Source organism: Oncorhynchus tshawytscha, linkage group LG10 (genome assembly GCF_018296145.1).
Source record: "Oncorhynchus tshawytscha isolate Ot180627B linkage group LG10, Otsh_v2.0, whole genome shotgun sequence".
Taxonomy (NCBI): domain Eukaryota; kingdom Metazoa; phylum Chordata; class Actinopteri; order Salmoniformes; family Salmonidae; genus Oncorhynchus; species Oncorhynchus tshawytscha.
The window spans coordinates 21,391,163-21,410,052 of NC_056438.1; the positions used below are offsets into that span (position 1 = coordinate 21,391,163).

At 40.8% G+C, this 18,890-nt stretch overlaps 1 protein-coding gene and 1 pseudogene across 1 annotated transcript; both read right to left on the reverse strand.

Annotated features, from left to right (window-relative positions):
- Positions 1-870: 870 nt before the first annotated feature.
- LOC112259933 (immunoglobulin alpha-2 heavy chain-like) lies at positions 871-2,723 on the reverse strand. The gene is made up of 3 exons (XM_024434632.2): positions 2,375-2,723; positions 1,795-2,139; positions 871-1,608 (listed from the first exon to the last, which is right to left on the reverse strand). Exons 1-3 carry the CDS (start codon positions 2,685-2,687, stop codon positions 1,484-1,486), a joined length of 783 nt encoding a protein of 260 aa, XP_024290400.1. The 5' UTR covers positions 2,688-2,723; the 3' UTR covers positions 871-1,483.
- An 11,266-nt stretch (positions 2,724-13,989) lies between these two features.
- Positions 13,990-18,303, reverse strand: LOC112260998 (annotated as a pseudogene).
- Between the last annotated feature and the right edge of the window lie 587 nt (positions 18,304-18,890).

Here is an 18,890-nt window from a genome sequence, read left to right on the forward strand (position 1 = left end):
GATATACAGCACAGTCATTACACAATTACAGACAGCAAACATGAAAAGCTACAATAATCTAGTAAAAACCATAGAATTCACAAGAGTATAACAAAATCATAAAACAGCAAATTTAAAACATTGACAGGTCAGGGAATCAGTCTCAAAATCCTTCATCAGTGACTTAAAAACACCAATTGGGACAAGTTCTTCCAGGTTAAATGTATTTTGTAAGGTGTTTCAAGACGATGGCGCAGAGTACATAAAAGCCCTTTTACCAAATTCAGTTCGGACATTTGGAACAGTTAGCAGGATAAAGTCCTGCGGACGAAGAGAGTATCCACCACATTTCTGAACAATAAAAATGCCCAAATAAAATGGTAGTAAACGCAAAATGGCTTTGTAAATAAAAGTATACCAGTGACTGAGCCTACGAGTGACTAGAGAAGGCCAGCCAACCCTGATATACAAAGTGCAGTGGTGAGTAATGTTTTTGCAGTTTAAAATAAATCTCAAAGCGCCATGGTAAAGGGTGTCAATTGATCTCAAACACTGAGCAGGAGAATTCATATATAAAAGTAGCTGATACTAGCCTTCTGGCTTCAGAAGAAAAACAGGCCTTATTCCTAAAATAAAGTCCCAACTTCAGCTTCAATTTTTTTGTAAGTTGAATATGCAATTTAAAAGAGACCGTCATCAATTAAAATTCCAAGATATTTAAATGAGGTTACAGTCTCAATCTCCTTGCCCTGACAGGTAGTAATAGGTGAAAGGTTCAGAGGTCGATTTCTTTCTTTAGAAAACACCATTATTTTAGTTTTGACAGTATTGAGGATAAGCTTCAATTGACACAAGGTATGTTGAACAATATAAAAAGCAGTTTGTAAGTTCTGGAAAGCTTTTGTGAGAGACTTTGTCATGCCTTACATAAAATATATGACATATCAATGCCATATATTAATAGCATAAATTAATATTATATCATGTATGAATGGTAAACAATAATTTACAAAAAGTATATGTTTTGTTTTTTAATTAAGGGTGACCAATTACACTTCACCCACAGTCCAAGTGAGTAATTTAGTAATTGTGGATGAAGCATGTATCTCTCTGTCTTTTTTTGAGAATCTGAACATGGACACAGAAAATTACGCTGCACTGAGCTTCTCAATGAACAGATGTAAGCGTGGAAGAGGGAGAGGGCAGGGTGGAGACGTTTCCGAGAAGCACATTGTGTATGCTCCCTTAAAGCAACAGCTGTGAAATAGTCTTGTTTGAATATATTAACCCATCATACTTGATCCACTGTAGAATTGTCAGTATTGAATAAAAATGTGCATATTATTTCAATAAAGAGGATTTCATTTATTGAAAATCTGAACAGCAATATCTGCATCTTCAACGTGTCGAAAGGCTGACGAGCACTGAAACATTTGAAAAGACAGTAAATCCCATTTGCATTTGTGACAGCTAAAGGACTGAGAAGCTGAATCATTGAATTAATCTATTTCCTGTTGAGGTAGATGACGAAGAAGATGGTCAGACAGCAGAGGAGAACTCCAGTTCTTATGATGGAGAAGATGACAAGTATCCTCATATCCGCTTCAGTCGCCACTTGAATATCACCACCTGAAAGAATGTCATGTTTTCTATTATATAGTAGAGGTTATTACAGTGTAATAGTTTGTATTTTATCTTGCCTTTATTTGATCAGGTAAGTCATTGGGAACACATTGTGTTTTACAATAACTACCTGTATAACTACAGTAAATGTAATGTTTATGTCATTTTAACAAAGAAGCATAAGCGGTTTACCTTGAATGTCCAGCTTGGTCCCTTCCCCAAAGAGTATCTCCCCACATAAGGCCACAGCACAGTAGTAAGTCCCAGCATCAGAAAGGTTTAGGTTCCTCTTGAGGAGATTGTAGACACAGCTCTGTGTAGGAGAACCAGCCTCTGGACTCTTCTCACACTGATCACTCCTGTCTCCATGGGTGTAAATGATTCCTGGATGGGATTCTCCTGAGCCATGTCTGAACCAATAGACACTGTATTCTCCTGCACAGGTCTCAGTGTGTATCGTACAGTTCAGAGTCACAGAGTCTCCTGGCTGGACTGACTCAGACACAGGCTGCTCTACAACTGTCTTGCTGTTGGAGCCTGAATCTGAAAATAAGGTTTAAATATGTCAGCAAATCTGTGTTAACTATCTATAACTTCCCGTAGCAAGTGTTCTTACTCATTGAGAGAATCATCTGAATGAGAGAACACCTGATATTAACTGTTTTCTTTTTTTCATTCTCAGGATTTCTAATTACTACTCTTTATCTACAAATTCAGACTTTGTCTGAAAATATTTAAGGATTACTGAAATATTTTTTTCTCAGTACTGTACCTTTTATATTGAGGAAGGTTCCCTTTCCAAATTCCAACACATTTGAGTGTGCGCTCCCACAGTAGTACAAGGCTGAATCCAAGCTATTTATGTCTGAGATGCTGAGGTGATTTATTCCTTGGCCGCTTTGCACTGAATATCGAGGGTTACCCTTGAATTCATGGTAAAATGTAGGAGCCTCGTCATACCTATAGACTGTTGAGATGACCTGAGGTTTTTCTCCCAAGGGTTGCTTGTACCAAGAGAAATGCATGGCCATGTTGCCTTCATAGAAGCACTGCAAAGTCACTGTGTCCCCAACATTGGCTGACATGAGACCACTCGACTGTTGTATGGCTGAGGGCTCAGTCCCAACTCGTGCATGAGCTACAACAAAATAAAATACAACATCTTACACAAATATATAAACTGTTAAATATACATTAAAACACAATATTGGAATGCCTCAAAGTGTCAATCAAAATAAATTGTATCATTGTATCATTGTATCATTGTACTCACTGTACTCACTGATGAAGGCAATCGCTAAACGTGGCTGAGTAAAAACAAAATATATAGGACCTGAACATGCAATCATAATGAAAGTAAATAAAACATACCCATCACTCCAAGAAGCAAAAATGTGTACAGTTGTGCGAACATCTTAATAGCTGTCATCTTGTGTCTTGAGTGGAAAAATCTACCTCTGTAGAACAACACTTCTCAAATGAGGTTATTTAGTTTCTGAGGCATTGAATAGTCTGCGGTATCCTATTTAGCATTTCAGCAGATTACAGGGTTTCCACAGTGAGCAGCGAGGATATTCTGAAGATAAACTGAGTGCTCCTGTGGTGACTTGGCCTAACCCAGATTACAAGAGACCGGATGGACAGAGCTGAGCATCCTGTTGGGCTGGCACTACTGTGTTTATCTTCTTTGATATATGATTTCGAATTTAATGCAGCAAAGGTCCGAATTTCACTTTTTGAATGAAGAACCAAGTTTAGCAAAATCCTGGCCTTAATTTTCTGAGGACAGATATTGTTGTCTTAACAACCCACTCCCCTTTAAGGACTGGGGAATGGCCAAGGCCTTTTACGCCTTGAGAAGGCCCAAGGATTTATAAAGTAATTGTTGTATAATTTAAATATCAATGTTGTTTTACATTTCTATTTCATCTTTTCAATAATATCTCAATGATATTCTGAATATATTGTTCTTTTCAATGACATTCTGATTTATGGACTGATTATTCTATCATGCTGTCTGTGATTGCTGTCTTTCTATCAGTCTATGTGTTTTACAGAAAGTGCACTCTCCTACGGTATTGCGGTCGCTGTCCGTTCATGATCATGAGCCTGTCAAACTCACATCCTTTGATGTGTCACTGTTTTCTCTTTGGGTGATAGTGTGATAGTGATGGTGTTAGGCTACCATGCAGTAGGTTGTGTAAGCAATGTGGTTGTTGTTGTTGGTAACATTAGTGCAGGTTCTGTGTCAGTTTTTCTAGATTTTTGTTTTGAGTTCAGTACAACTTTTTGGAAGATTTTTCCCCCTCTGAAGGGCTAGGTCCAGTAGCCACGGTTTGCCACTGCCTCCAGTAAGGTATACTATGCGTGAATTACAAGCCACTGCTCCTGCCAATCGCAAGATATTACAGTTCAACAAACAATTCAGAAAATAGAGCATGTTGGGAAATATTACATATTGTTCTATGTAGAACCCACCTTGCTTTCCAAAGAATCCTTCTTGCCTTCCAAAGAATCATCAAAGAACCCTTTCTTCAAAAAACAGGTTCTTAGGATAATAAAGGTTCTAGCTATAGTCTTAAGTTACAAAGAACCCTTGTCTTACAAAAATAGTTATTCTAATCAAAATGGTTCTTGTTAGAATTCTATTCCTCTGCAAAGAACCCTTTCGAAAATGCTTTTTCTAAGAGTTTAGAATAAATAAACTCGTATGTTGGGGGTGTCTGTCTTACAGTGAGAACAGATTTAGATCCAGACCCTCTGTTACTTTAAAATAGACTAAATATGTTTGACCAACTGGTCTGTTGAAATACGTTTGAACAATTTATGAGTATTTACAATTTTGGGAACCTCAATGATGATAAACCACAGTCTACACCTCAAACATCTTCTCATTCTCTCTATCAAACCAAATGCAAGAGTTGAAAATCAGTGGTTGGTGGTAATTAAATAAATGTATCTGTGGTCATTGTATACAGCTATGGTTGTCACACTTTGTCCCACCCATAATCTCAAATTACTTTCATCTCTCTTATTTGAAGATTCAGTCCTTCATTCATGGTCTGGCAGTGCAGATCTTAACACAGAATGGAACGGATATATATACCAGCTCTCGTCCTCTAAGGCTTATTGTATCTTCAGTTCACATTCTGTGATTCACCAATAGATTTGGTCTCTCACATTGTTGTGACTGTCTTTTATAGTGCCTTCGGAAAGTAATCAGACCCCTTGATTTTTTTCTCCACATTTTGGTACATTGCAGCCTATTCTAAAATGGATTCAATTGTTGTTTTTTCATCAATCTACACACAATTTCCCATAATAACCAAGCAAAAGCATGTTGTTAGAAATATTTGCTAATGTATTAAATATAAAAAACTGATATCACATTTACGTAAATATTCAGACCCTTTACTCAGTACTTTCTTGAAGCACCTTTGGCAGCGATTACAGCATCAAGTCTTCTTGGGTATGATGCTACAAGCTTGGCACATCTGTATTTGGGGAGTTTCTCCCTTTCTTCTCTGCAGATCCTCTCAAGCTCTGTCAGGTTGGATGTGGAGCATTGCTGCACAGCTATTTTCAGGTCTCTCCAGAGATGTTCGATCGGGTTCAAGTTCAGTCTCTTGCTGGAAATTCAGAGACTTGTCCTGAAGCCACTCCTGCATTGTCTTGGCTGTGTGCTTAGGGTCGTTGTCCTGTCGGAAAGTGAATCTTCGCACCAGTCTGAGGTCCTGAGCACTCTTGAAAAGGTTTTCATCAAGGATCTCTCTGTACTTTGCTCCATTAATCTTTGCCTCAAACCTGACTTGTCTTTGCTGCTGAAAAACATCCCAACAGCATGATGCTGCCAACACCATGCTTCACCGTAGGGATGGTGCCAGGTTTCCTCCAGATGTGACGCTTGGCATTCAGAGAATCTTGCTTCTTATGTTCTGAGAGTCTTTAGGTGCCTTTTGGCAAGCTCCAAGTGGGCTGTCTTGTGCCTTTTACTGAGAAGTGGCTTCCGTCTGGCCACTCTACCAGAGAGGCCTGATTGGTGGAGTGCTGCGGATATGGTTGTCCTTATGGAAGGTTCTCCACAGAGGAAATCTAGAGATCTGTCAGAGTGACCATCGGTGTTCTTGGTCACCTCCCTGACCAAGGACCTTCTCCCTAATTGCTCAGTTTGGCCAGTCTTGATGGTTCCAAACTTCTTCCATTTAAGAATGTTGGAGGCCACTGTGTTCTTGGGCACATTCAATACTGCAGACATTTTTTGGTACCATTCTGCAGATCTATGCCTCGACACAATCCTGTCTCGGAGCTATACCGACAATTCCTTCGACCTCGTGTTGGTTTTTGCTCTGACATGCACTGTCAACTGTGGGACCTTATATAGACAGGTGTGTGCCTTTCCAAATCATGTTCAATCAATAGAATTTACCACAGGTGGACTCCAGTCAAGTTGTAGAAACTTGGGGTGGCAGGTAGCCTAGTGGTTAGAGTATTGGGCCAGTAACTGAAAGGTTGCTAGATCGAATCCCTGAACTGACAAGGTAAAAATCTGTTGTTCTGCCCCTGAACAAGGCAGTTAACCCACAGTTCCTAAGCCATCAATGTAAGCAAGAATTTGTTCTTAACTGACTTGCCCAGTTAAATGATCAATGGAAACAGGATGCATCAGAGCTCAATTTCAATTCTCATAGCAAATTTTCTGAATACTTATGTAAATAAGGTATTTCTGTTTTAATTTTTAATAAATTAGCAAACATTTCTAAAAACCTGTTTTCACTTTGTTTTCTCTCTTTCAGATCGGACCCATGCTGTGTCTGTCTCTCCATCCCCGTTAGTGGTGGTCCATCCAGGGGGTAATGTCACCCTCAGTGGTGGTCCATCCAGGGGATAATGTCACCCTCAGTGGTGGTCCAGCCAGGTTCTAGCTTGTATGGCTCCCTGGGCGACCCCCCCCCCACCCCCCCGGCCATGCAAAAAAAAGCACCATTCTGCACTAACTGTCCTTTTTATTCAGACATTTGGAACAACACAAATAAATAATCATAACATTTAAAAACTATATAAAAATATATACAAAAATAAGACTCGTAAATATCAAAAAGAAGTAACAAAGACAAATAGAAACAAATTGTAGTATATAAATACAAATAAAAAGAGAATAGAATTATTACACTATTACCCTGTTGCTAACAAAAACACACAAATAAAACTAAACTGCACAAAACCCATATCACACAAATACACAAATAGAATAACACACTTAAAAAGAAGAGAACCAGATTATGACACTTTTGCACTTCAAACAAGAAATACAAATTAAATTGGACCACTAATTGCATTAGTAATTGCATTAGTACTGTACAAAGTTAGATGTGCACCATTTGATAGATTCCCCGCTCCCCCTACCTTGGGCTTCCAGTGGGGAGACCTGAGGTCAACCTACCCCTTTTTAGAAATGGGATATGTTGGCTGATTCAAGCAAGTCAACGGTTCAAAGCCCCTGTGCATCACGTCTATGTGGAGCTCTCTGCAAACTGTTAGTCATCAAAATGGATTTCAGGCCAATCACATGAAAATGTTAATCACCAATAGAACTATCTTTCTCAAAATCACAGAGCTGGATGTAGCCGATTCTGGTCTGTACTTCTGTGGAATGTTGGATAACTGTTTCATCTTCACCAACACGACTGTCCTGAAGCTCCAAGGTCATCTTTTCAATAAATTGTCACCAAATCCACTAACATGTATCCGAGGAATCAGTGATGTTATTGAGAAAATGTTGATATTATCTTACTACAGTTTGAATAACAGTGGAATATTTAGCTCTCCTAATCATCATTTAGCTCTCCTAATCATCCAAGCACCATACAGAGCACTGTGAAGAAGGTATATTTATATCATATTTCAGATTGAATTAAAATGATAACATTATAGTACCACAGAATAGAAATAAAACTCACTGCCTCTTATACCAACCTTCTTTTTCAAAATATTTATATATTCTTAATTCCATTCCTTTACTTTAGGTTTGTGTGTATTGAGGTTAAATTGTTAGATATTACTTGTTAGATATTACTGCACTGTTGGAGCTAGAAACACAAGCATTTCGCTACACCTGTAATAACATCTGCTAAACACGTGTATGTGACCAATAAAATTTGATTTGATTTGACCTAGTCTGAGAATTCTTACTATTTCACTTGTTGATCCACAGATGAGAATCCTGGTCCTTCTCTCCATCATAAGAACTGGCGTGCTCCTATGCTGCCTCATAATCTTCGTTATCATCGTCTACCTCACCAGGAAATAAAAAAGCTAAGGCCAATGTCAAAATGAGTATATATGGTGTATGTTACTTGCTTTTGCCAAATCTCTGTGTATGCACCCATTGTATGTAAGCATTTGAAACCGACGTCAACATGCTGCTAACAGATTAGCTTCCTCCACTGTCTTTCCATGACAACATACAAAAGGTTTGAGCCAATCGCTAGGATGGTTCCATTCGGGACATTTCAAGCTAGCTGTGAAGTGATCTTACAGAACATTCTTAACTACATTTACACATAGCACTGTGAACATTGATACTGACTGAAGTTGTTATGCCCTGAGTGCATGGGTCAGAGGTGATAGAGGTTTTCATGAAGGAAAAGAGTTTATAAATTATTTATAAATTATACTTTTTTTGTGAAGTTACAATGTATCTGCAATTTGTACACTTCTAACATATTGTTGAGCAGCACGGGTCTGGTGTTTTTTGTCCAGATGAAGAGAGGTGTGAAAAGAGAGTGTGTGGTTTTGATGCACTGAGGGTTGTGGTGGTCAGTCTTTTCAGTAGTACCGGTTGCTCGTATTCAGCAGAGAGAGAATTACGCAAGTTAGGCCTACACAGTGGAACATTTATGTTGGTCAGTGTCTCTGACTCAGATCCCCTTATCACCAACCGTCCTCAAATCACCTACGCATTTACACTCAGTTTAATATTTTTCCATTAAAAAAAGATTCAATGATTAAGATTAAATGTTTCACCACGCTGTTGTGTTGGCAGGTGGACTGTAAATCTAGCTAAACATACGGTGAGAGAGAGATATAACAACCATTTCATCCCCCAGTCTTAGTCTATGAGAGTTCCAGTGATGTTCACCTCAGCAGGTCTCACTCTTTACTGAACTGCTCTTTCCTGTCACTCACAACACAGAAAGTGATGTGTTCCTCGCTGGCCTCTCCTCTACGTCAGACTCCCTAGCCCTAGCCTTAGCCCTAGTCCTAACCGTAAATCTAACCGTAGTCCTAACCCTAAAGCTAACCCTAGCCTGGCCGTAGCTACTGTACAGCTACAAAGGTAGACAGGTCTTTTCAGAGACAGGCCTTATTGCTCATGATCAAAGCCTGCAGTTCAGTCTGGGTGCCAGAGCTACTCTCATGCATGCTTCAGTGTTGCTTGCCTCGAAGTGAGCATAAAGGAGATTTAGCTCGTCTGGTAGGCTCGTGTCACTGGGCAGCTCACGGCTGTGCTTCCCTTTGTAGTCTGTAATAGTTCACAAGCCCTGCCTCATCCAACGAGCGTCGGAGCCGGTGTAGTATGATTCAATCTTAGCCCTGTAATGACACTTTGCCTGTTTGATGGTTCGTCGCAGGGCGTAGCAGGATTTCTTGTAAGCTAAGGTTAGAGTCCCGCACCTTGAAAGCGTTAGCTCTACTCTTTAGCTCAGTGCGAATGTTGCCTGTAATCCATGGCTTCTGGTTGGGGTATGTACGTACAGTCACTGTGGGGACGACATCCTCACTGCACTTATTGATAAAGCCAGTGACTGATGTGGTGTATACCTCAATGTCATCGTAAGAATCCCGGAACATGTTCCAGTCTGTGATAGCAAAGCAGTCCTGTAGTTTAGCATCTGCTTAATCTGACCATTTTTTTATAGACCGAGTCACTGGTGCTTCCTGCTTTAATTTTTGCTTGTAAGCTGGAATCAGGAGGATAGAGTTGTGGTCAGATTTACCAAATAGAGGGCGAGAGAGAGCTTTGTACGCGTCTCTGTGTGTGGAGTATCTAGAATTTTTTTCCCTCTGGTTGCACATTTAACATGAAATGGCCTTTATGAAATGTCCTTTATGCCCACCCCCCTCTCTCTCAGTATGTCTTGCCAGATTTCCAGTCCAGAGGCATGGTGGATCCCTTTGTTGTCTGAGAGAGCATGCATTTGGTGAGATCATACAGAGGTCTTTGAGCAACGGTACTAAAGAGAGAATATGGACGCCTGGCTCCTGGGCTTCACCACTTCCTGTTCCCCATTCTGTTTGGTTTGTTTCATTTTGGTATTTCTTTGTGATTTTGAACTTTTAAATGATTTGCATTGGCTCAAAATAAACTATGGAACGCAACATGTGTGAGATGTGACCACCAGAAAGCCATTCACTATAAAAAAAAATATGTTGTTTGTTGAAACTGTTGTCTGCCTCTACTTTACTCTGTCTGCTAAACCCAGATCCCAAAGAACCTGGTCGCTTTTCCACTACGTGACATGTGTAAGTGTTAATGTGTGGGTGATTTCAGGGGCGGTTGACATTAAGGGGATGTGAGACAGACACTGACCAACAGTGACTTTCCATTGTGGTAGACCTAATCTGTGTCATTCTCTCTCTGCTGAAGACAAACAACCTGCACTACAGGAAGACTGGCCTTCAGCTCTCACAACACCTCTCAGTGCATCAAAACCACACACACTCTTTTCACATCTCTTCATCTGTTCATCTGGACGATAAACACCAGACCCCTACCAAGTTTAAGTTTTGTCACATGCACAAGTACAGTGAAATGCTTAACTTGCAGGCTCTACCCAACAGTGCAGTAATCAATATCAAAATAGTACAAATAATAAACAATTATATATAATGATAAAGAAAACACAAGAAATCAGAAATAAAAGAGGGATATAAAACTAACGATACTACTACACTAACTATATACCGGGTCAGTGCATATACCAAATGTACAATGTGCAGGGTTACTGGAGTAATTTGAGGTAGATACACTATTTACATGTAGGTGAGGGATTAGGAGAAAGTTACTGGTAGCAGGATAAATAATAATAATAGTAAACATTATGGCAGCAGCATAAGTGGTGGGTGGGCTGTGCGTGGTGGTGAGTGTGTGCATGGTGGTGAGTGTAAGTGTTTGGGTGTTAGTGTGATGTGAGTGTGTATTTGTGCCAAAGTGTCAGTGTAGGTGTGATCTACTCGTGGTAATATATGCATGTGAACAGGAGTAATAGTGACCAGTAGCAGGATAAACTATATACTAATGTTAATGCCAATAAATAATCAATGAACAGCAGTGTAGTGGTAGTAATATAAATCTAATCAAGAATAATTTAAGCAGCAGCGTGGGTGTGAGGGGGAGCAGTAGTTGTTAGTCATTTAACAGTCTTATTGCCAGGGGTTGGAAGCTTTTTAGGTGTCTGTTGGTCTGAGCCTTGATGCATCAGTATCATCTTGTCATGGCTGTTGAAAGAACTGGACCAAGGCGCAGCGTTGTGAGCGTACATTTTCTTTTTATTTGAAAAGACGCCGAACAAAACAATAAACACTACAAAAACAAACCGTGAAGCTAAAGGCTATGTGCCATAAACAAAGTCAACTTCCCACAAACACAGGTGGGAAAAAGGGCAGCCTAAGTATGGTTCTCAATCAGAGACAACAATAGACAGCTGTCCCTGATTGAGAACCCTACCCGGCCAAAACATAGAACTCCACAACACGCCCTGACCAAACCAAAATAGAGACATAAAAAGGATCTCTGAGGTCAGGGCGTGACACATCTGCCGGACAGGAGCATGGAAAACAGTCCATATCTCGGGTGGCTGGAGTCTTTGGAAATTTTTCAGATCTTTCTCAGATAATGTGCAACATTTTCCGGGCCTTTCTCAGTTTGATGTGCAAAGTATGTGTAGAATACAAACAACAAGGTAAAAGCATTTCCATAAACCTAAAGCAGGGATTATCATCGAGATTCAGCTGCAGGCAAAAACAAATGTTAAGGGAATGGTCAGGGGGTTGGAACAAAATTACAAATCATTCGTAGACTGCAAATTGAATGCAAGAAGCCCAAAACTAAAACATAATTATCACTTGGAGCTGATTTGCTGGTGTTTTTACTGTATTTTATGTCGAACAATAACAAAATTGATGCAGCATCCTGTAAAGATACATGACTAACTGGTGTGAGGAAGTAGTCCTTGATGTTGTTGCGCACGTCTGTAGCAACTCCAGATGCCCTGTCTGCTGACATGTTTCTTGGGACCAGGAAGCTGGATGTATGTGTGGTGGATGTACCATGTTGATGACTGAATTGTCCGTTTCTGTGGTGCAAAGGTAGTTGTGGAGGGCCACGCAGACATTCACAATGGACTCTGCTTTCTCTGGGGCAACATCAACAGCTCGTCCCAGGACCCTCCATCTTGCAGCAAGAATCCCAAAGCAGGTTTCTGAAATGCTTTTGGCTTGAGTGGCAGTAGTTGTAGATATTCTTGGCTTCATCAAGGGCAGAGGAAACTGAAGAAAATGGCTATTAGTATTGCACATGAACATGAATGCTATCAAATGTGTAGTGTAACAGCTATAGCCTATGCTTTGGACATAGGCCCCCATCCTCTTACTGGGATGGCAGATACATTTTATGTGAAGCATATAATTACAACGTCAATATTGGTATAATTTTCACATCATATGTAGTCACATGTATTTAGCCTATCTTACCTGGATATGGTCGCATCCGGTTTACCCTCAGAGGGAATGCCTCATCTCCCATTAAGACATATGGGCTTGGTGTTTGGGTCCCCAGCAAGCACACTGGCCTCAGCGGGAGTGGGCCTGCAATGAGTTGAGAGCTGATCATGCTTCTTGAGAAGATTCCCGCATCTCTCTCATGACCATATGCACCCCGTCGATCATGGTGGAGTGGTAATTTGCATCGCAGACTGCACGACACAAGGCGGACTGCCTCTCTGGGTGGAATGCAATGACAATGTGAACAAAAGTGCCCGCTGCCCCAAAAAACATGACTCTGCACACTCGTCGATCGACGGAGGGTGAACTGGAGTGGAGCATTATGTTTATGGGGGAAACACCAACAGAATGAAACAAGTAAATTATATGTCAGTCTCATTCACTCTCATTCAAACATGCTCTAACTGACGTGTAACACCTGAGAGTTTAGTATGGATCACATGAGACACTCCAATTAGATTGATATGTTACGTTTCGTATGATATGTTACAATTTGCAATTCGTACAATATGTTACAAATTGTAATTCGTACAATATGTAAACAATTAGCTAAATGTATGATATGTTGCGAATTCCCATTTGTTGTGGCTAATGTTAGCTAAGGAGCTGGGTGACTATCGCTAACGTTAGCAAGGTGGTTAAGTTGCGAAAATGCTAAAGTTGTCCGTGATGAGATTCAAAAACGCAACCTTTGGGACGCTAGACGTTCATGTTATACGCCCACCCATCCAACTCGACCAACCACCCTACTTTTGTTTTAAGTATCCTTCTTATGTAACCATACCAAACGTTACATTTCATACTCATTTGAGTGTTACGGATTTACAATGACTATGTTACGTCTAGTCTATGAGACCAGGTTGACCTGGGTGGGTAGGCCTCTTAGCTGTAAACATTGATACAAATTATATTATAAACTGTAAAAAAAATATATTGTAGTTCAAGAATGAACATGTCATTTTTGTCCAGGACTAGGCATAATCTGTGTCTGGGAAACTGGCCCATGTGATAGATAGAGGCTATGTAGCATGAAGTATGTCAGTGGAATGTGTTTCTAATTGTTATGGTCGTGATCAACAATGTAAACATGAGAGAAAACACACTGACACCACATAGACATCCTGCTGAAACTATGTAGTGAAGGAAAGGTCAACCAGGCCTTTCCAAAGCAAAGCAAAGCATCTTGATGTCACAGTAGACCAGTGTTCAGGTACTGGTGAACAGCTCACTGAGTGAATGTTGCGTGGGTGGGTTTAGCATGGTAACAGTAGGTTGTGTCTGCAGAAGCCCTCTGCATACACATTCATACAGACATACTGTATGTACAGAACACAAGAGAAGGAAGATATGTATTAATGAAAAAAGAGGGCACATTCTGTATACAGGGATTTCAGGAGAGCAGTTCAATCAATTAAGACATACAGTATAAGGAAGCATGATGATGCTCAATTGAATTAGAAGTTGCAGGCTAATACTTTTCAAATGCAATACGAGCAACTAAGCAATCTCAATTAATCATCATTTGCAATGCATAGCGATGATACAGTATCTCTGACTTTACTCCAAAACCCATTTCTAGTCTATTGACACTGTCCTTAGCTTTATCTATTTCCTGGTGAGGTAGATGATGGTCAGACAGCAACGGAGAACCCCAGTTCTTATGATGGAGAGGACCAGGATTCTCATCTGTGGATCAAACTCACAATCTGAAACAATAAAATATACTGTACCACTCCAACATAGTGCTATGGGCAGTAGTCGATACAGCGAATCAATCATTAACTGCAATGTCTGTCTTTTTAAAATAGCATATGGATTAGGAAATGTAGTCTACCTTCAACATCCAGCTTGGTCCCGTTCCCAAACAGTATCTCCCCACATGAGGCCACAGCACAGTAGTACGTCCCAGCATCAGAGAGGCTGAGGTTCCTCTTGGGGAGGTTGTAGACACAGCTCTGTGTAGGAGACCCAGCCTCAGGGCTCTTCTCACACTGATCACTCCTGTCTCCATGGGTGTAAATGATTCCTGGATGGGATCCTCCTGAGCCATGTCTGAACCAATAGACACTCTGTTCTCCTGCACAGGTCTCAGTGTGTATCGTACAGTTCAGAGTCACAGAGTCTCCTGGCTGAACTGACTCAGACATAGGCTGCTGGAGCACAGACATGTGGTTGGACCCTGAATCTAAAGAGAGTGAGTAAGATCATGGTGTGTAAATTACATTTTCCTGCTGTATTCATTTAACACCAAATCCTAATGTTTATTTTGAATTTCATGGTGCAAAATGAAAATCCATAATTAGGGAAGGAAGTTAAGTTACCTTTGACAATTAAAACAGTTCCTTCTCCAAATTTAACTTCGTCCCCTGACTGTCTTGGAGATGGTCAGGTTATAGCTGTCAACTCCTCTCTTCACACTCAGATGTTTAGTTTCCAGGGAAGTCCTTGATAAAGTTGTTGTATAATAACTATATTGATTGGTGTGAAGTGATGATGCCATGAGTAAAGGCATTTGTCCAACAGCCTGATTCAACCAATCAACAGAGGTCATCAAACTAGATGGACAATAGCAAGTGATAATCACACTACATCACAGATGATTTACTATCACCAGGCCTGGTTGTAAAATGTTAAATGGATCAGAGATATACAATACTGGTCAAAAGTTTTAGAACACCTACTCATTCAAGGGTTTTCCTTTATTTTTACTGTTTTCTACATTGTAGAATAATAGTGAAGACATCAAAACTATGAAATAACACATATGGAATAATGGAGTTACAAAACAAGTGTTTAAACAAATCAAAATATATTATATATTTAGCATTTCAGAAATAGCCACCCTTTGCCTTGATGACAGCTTTGCTGTCATTTTATTAAATGTTAGCCTATATCCTTTAATTAAGCTCAGTAGTGCCACTGCACTGTGCATGTCCCTTATAGTGTATTATGTCTCTGTAATGCTTTGTCTTTGTAATACACATATTCTTTGATACAAGTGTGAAGGAAAACGGAAACCGCACATTGCTCTTGGTAGTATCACTGATATTTAATAAGCTTATGTATCGGCCTCTGATACAAGTGTAACTTAAGTATTTGAAAGAAAACAAATGTGATTTTGTCCAGCTGGTCATTCAACAGTTACAATACTCCAGATGACCAGCAGAAGGTCTATTGTGTCTAGAACATGTCTTGTCATGTACAGTATAAAGGTGAAGGGGGGTAGCAGAGAGCATATGGGAAAACACCAACAGCATGAAACAAGTCTATTGTATGTCAGTCTCTTTCCCTGTATATCCTTCACAGAAACATGCACTGACTGATGTGTAACACCTAAGAGTGCATGTCTGATTGGACACCAGTCAACCAGTCAACTTTCCAACCAATACATGGCACATTTGATCCACTCTATTTTTCTCTCCTGTTAGTGTGGTTCTTATAGGAAGCCATCTATCAGAAGGAGGATCCTCCTCTATTGGTCTCCTTCTGACAGAGGAACCTGCAATAGTTGTGTGCTGCACAAGACATGTCTGATTGAGAATGTACTGAAAGTTCTCCCATGACATCATCATAAACAGGCCCCTTCCCCTGAGCCCAGGGTAGCCTAGTGGTTAGAGTGTTGGACTAGTAACCGGAAGGTTGCAAGTTCAAAACTCCAAGCTGACAAGGCACAAATCTGTCGTTCTGCCCCTGAACAGGCAGTTAACCCACTGTTCCTAGGCCATCATTGAAAATGAGAATTTGTTCTTAATTGACTTGCCTAGTTAAATAAAGGTAAAATAAAAAAATCTAGACTAGATGATGCTGTATCACACATGAGACAACATCTGGTGAAATTGCAGGGTGCAATTCAAATAAATATTCGTAATATTAACGAGTACTCGTTTGTTCATGAATGTTTAATATTACGAATATTTATTTGAATTGCACCCTGCAATTTCACCAGATGTTGTCTCATGTGTGATACAGCATCATCTAGTCTAGATTTTTTTATTTTACCTTTATTTAACTAGGCAAGTCAGTTAAGAACAAATTCTCATTTTCAATGATTTAAAAGCTTAACTTCTTGTTAAGCCAACGGCGTTGTCCGATTTCAAAAAGGCTTTACGGCGAAAGCATATCATGCGATTATCTGAAGGCAGCGCCCCACATCGACATATTTTCCAACCAGCACAGGCTTCACAAAATCCCAAATAGAGATTAAATAAATCCCTTACCTTTGAAGATCTTCCTCTGTTTACAATCCCAAGGGTCCCAGCTACATGAATGGTCATGTTGTTCGATAAAATCCTTCTTTATATCCCAAAAAGTCAGTTTAGTTGGCGCCATTGATTTCAGTAATCCACTCTTTCAACATGCAGACAAATGAGTCCTTTGTCTTGATCACGTTGAGGGAGGGGTCGTTGTCCTTGCACCACACGGTTATGTCTCTGACCTCCTCCCTATAGTCCGTCTCGTCGTTGTCAGTGATCAGGCCTACTACTACTCGGCAAACTTAATGATGGTGTTGGAGTCGTGCCTGGCTGTGCAGTCATGAGTGAACAGGGAGTACAGAAGGGGACTGAGCACGCACCCCTGAGGGGCCCCCGTGTTGAGGATCAGCGTGGCGGATGTGTTGTTACCTACCCTTACCACCTGGGGGTGGCCCTACAGGAAGTCCAGGGTCCAGGTGCAGAGGGAGGTGTTCAGTCCCAGGGTCCTTAGCTTAGTTATGAGCTTTGAGGGCACTATGGTGTTGAACGCTGAGCTGTAGTCAATGAACAGCATTCTCACGTAAGTGTTCCTTTTGTCCAGGTGTGAAAGGGCAGTGTGTAGTGCAATAGCGATTGCACCATCTGTGGATCTGTTGGGGCAGTATTCAAATTGGAGTGGGTCTAGGGTTTCTGGGATAATGGTGTTATTGTGAGCCATGACCAGCCTTTCAAAGCTCTTCATGGCTACAGACGTGAGTACTATGGGTCGGTAGTCATTTAGGCAGGATACCTTAGTGTTCTTGGGCACAGGGACTATGGTGGTCTGCATGAAACATGTTGGTATTATCACCTGTTACGGATACAAGTATCCTGTGTGTGTTTCTTTTCTTTCCTTCTCCCCTCACAGGTGAAAATCATCACTCCCCAATCAGACAACAATCAATCATCAATCAGAAGACAGACCTCCTCTTGTTTCCTACCCTATCACAGTTCCTTTCCCTTGGTTTAAAAACCCCATCAGTTGTTTGCTCTAGAGCTCAATCTCTCTGTAAATGCCATGTATGTAGATCTCTGTGTTTCACTCTCTCTTTGTGTCTTAAACCTCTCTTTTGTTTGAGCACCTCCAAATCACTTTGTCATCTCCTGTGAGAATTGTTTTTGGTTATGGTGTTTGTGTTTGATTGCTGGTGGGAAAAGGGGAAACCAAGACAAGTCGCCCATGGGCATACACTACCCGTAGGTAGACTTTGTTAAAAACACTAGTTAGAACTGGGCGGACCACCCACTGTATTTTTGGTTAGTTAGTTAGCTGTTGTTAAAGTAGGCTAGTCTAGCTTAGGGGTGTTTTGGATGCTTATTGTTTCTTTCCTTGGGTCCAGCTCAGCCCCTTTTCCTGCTCCCCCCATTACCGTGTGTTTACAAATAAACCCTGAGTTTGACGGTATAATTTCAGTTGTCGTGGTTATTTCGTTCACACTTTTACTTTGTCACAATTATAATTTGCATGAGTTATGTTACGTGTCTCATTACCATCCCCCCTAGACTGTCGGGCCAAAAGGGATTCGTAACATCACCTCAGACAGGGAGAGTTGAAAATGTCAGTGAAGACACTTGCCAGTTGGTCAGCACATGCTCGGAGTACACATCCTGGTGATCCGTCTGGCCCAGCGGCCTTGTGAATGTTGACCTGTTTAAAAGTCTTACACTCATCGTCTGCGGAGAGCATGATCACACAGTCGTCCGGAACAGCTGATGCTTTCATGCATGTTTCAGTGTTACTTGCCTCGAAGCAAGCATAGAGGTCATTTAGCTCATCTGGTCGGCTCATATCACTGAGCAGCTCTCGGCTGTGCTTCCCTTTGTAGTCGGTAATAGTTTGCAAGCCCTGCCACATCCAACGAGCATTGTAAATGTGTAGTACGATTAGATCTTAGTCCTGTATTGACACTTTGCCTGTTTGATGATTCGTCGGAGGGCATAACGGGATATCTTATAAGCTTCCAGGTCAGAGTCCCGCTCCTTGAAAGACGCAGCTCTACCCTTTAGCTCAGTGTGGATGTTGTCTGTAATCCATGGCTTCTGGTTGGGGTATGTACGTGCGTTTTTATGTTATCCAGAATGTTGGTGACTGCAACTGTGCTGCTAACAACAATTTAATTATTCTTTTTTTGCCAACGTTTACTGACACTAGCCATATTTATCGGGTGTTGAGCATTCGTAAATCCGTCAGTTATTCTGCGCTCTGGCACACTCAGACAAAGGTTTTTGCAGAGAGCACGTGGTGAGGACTGAAAGTCATTGCTGGGGGTTAGA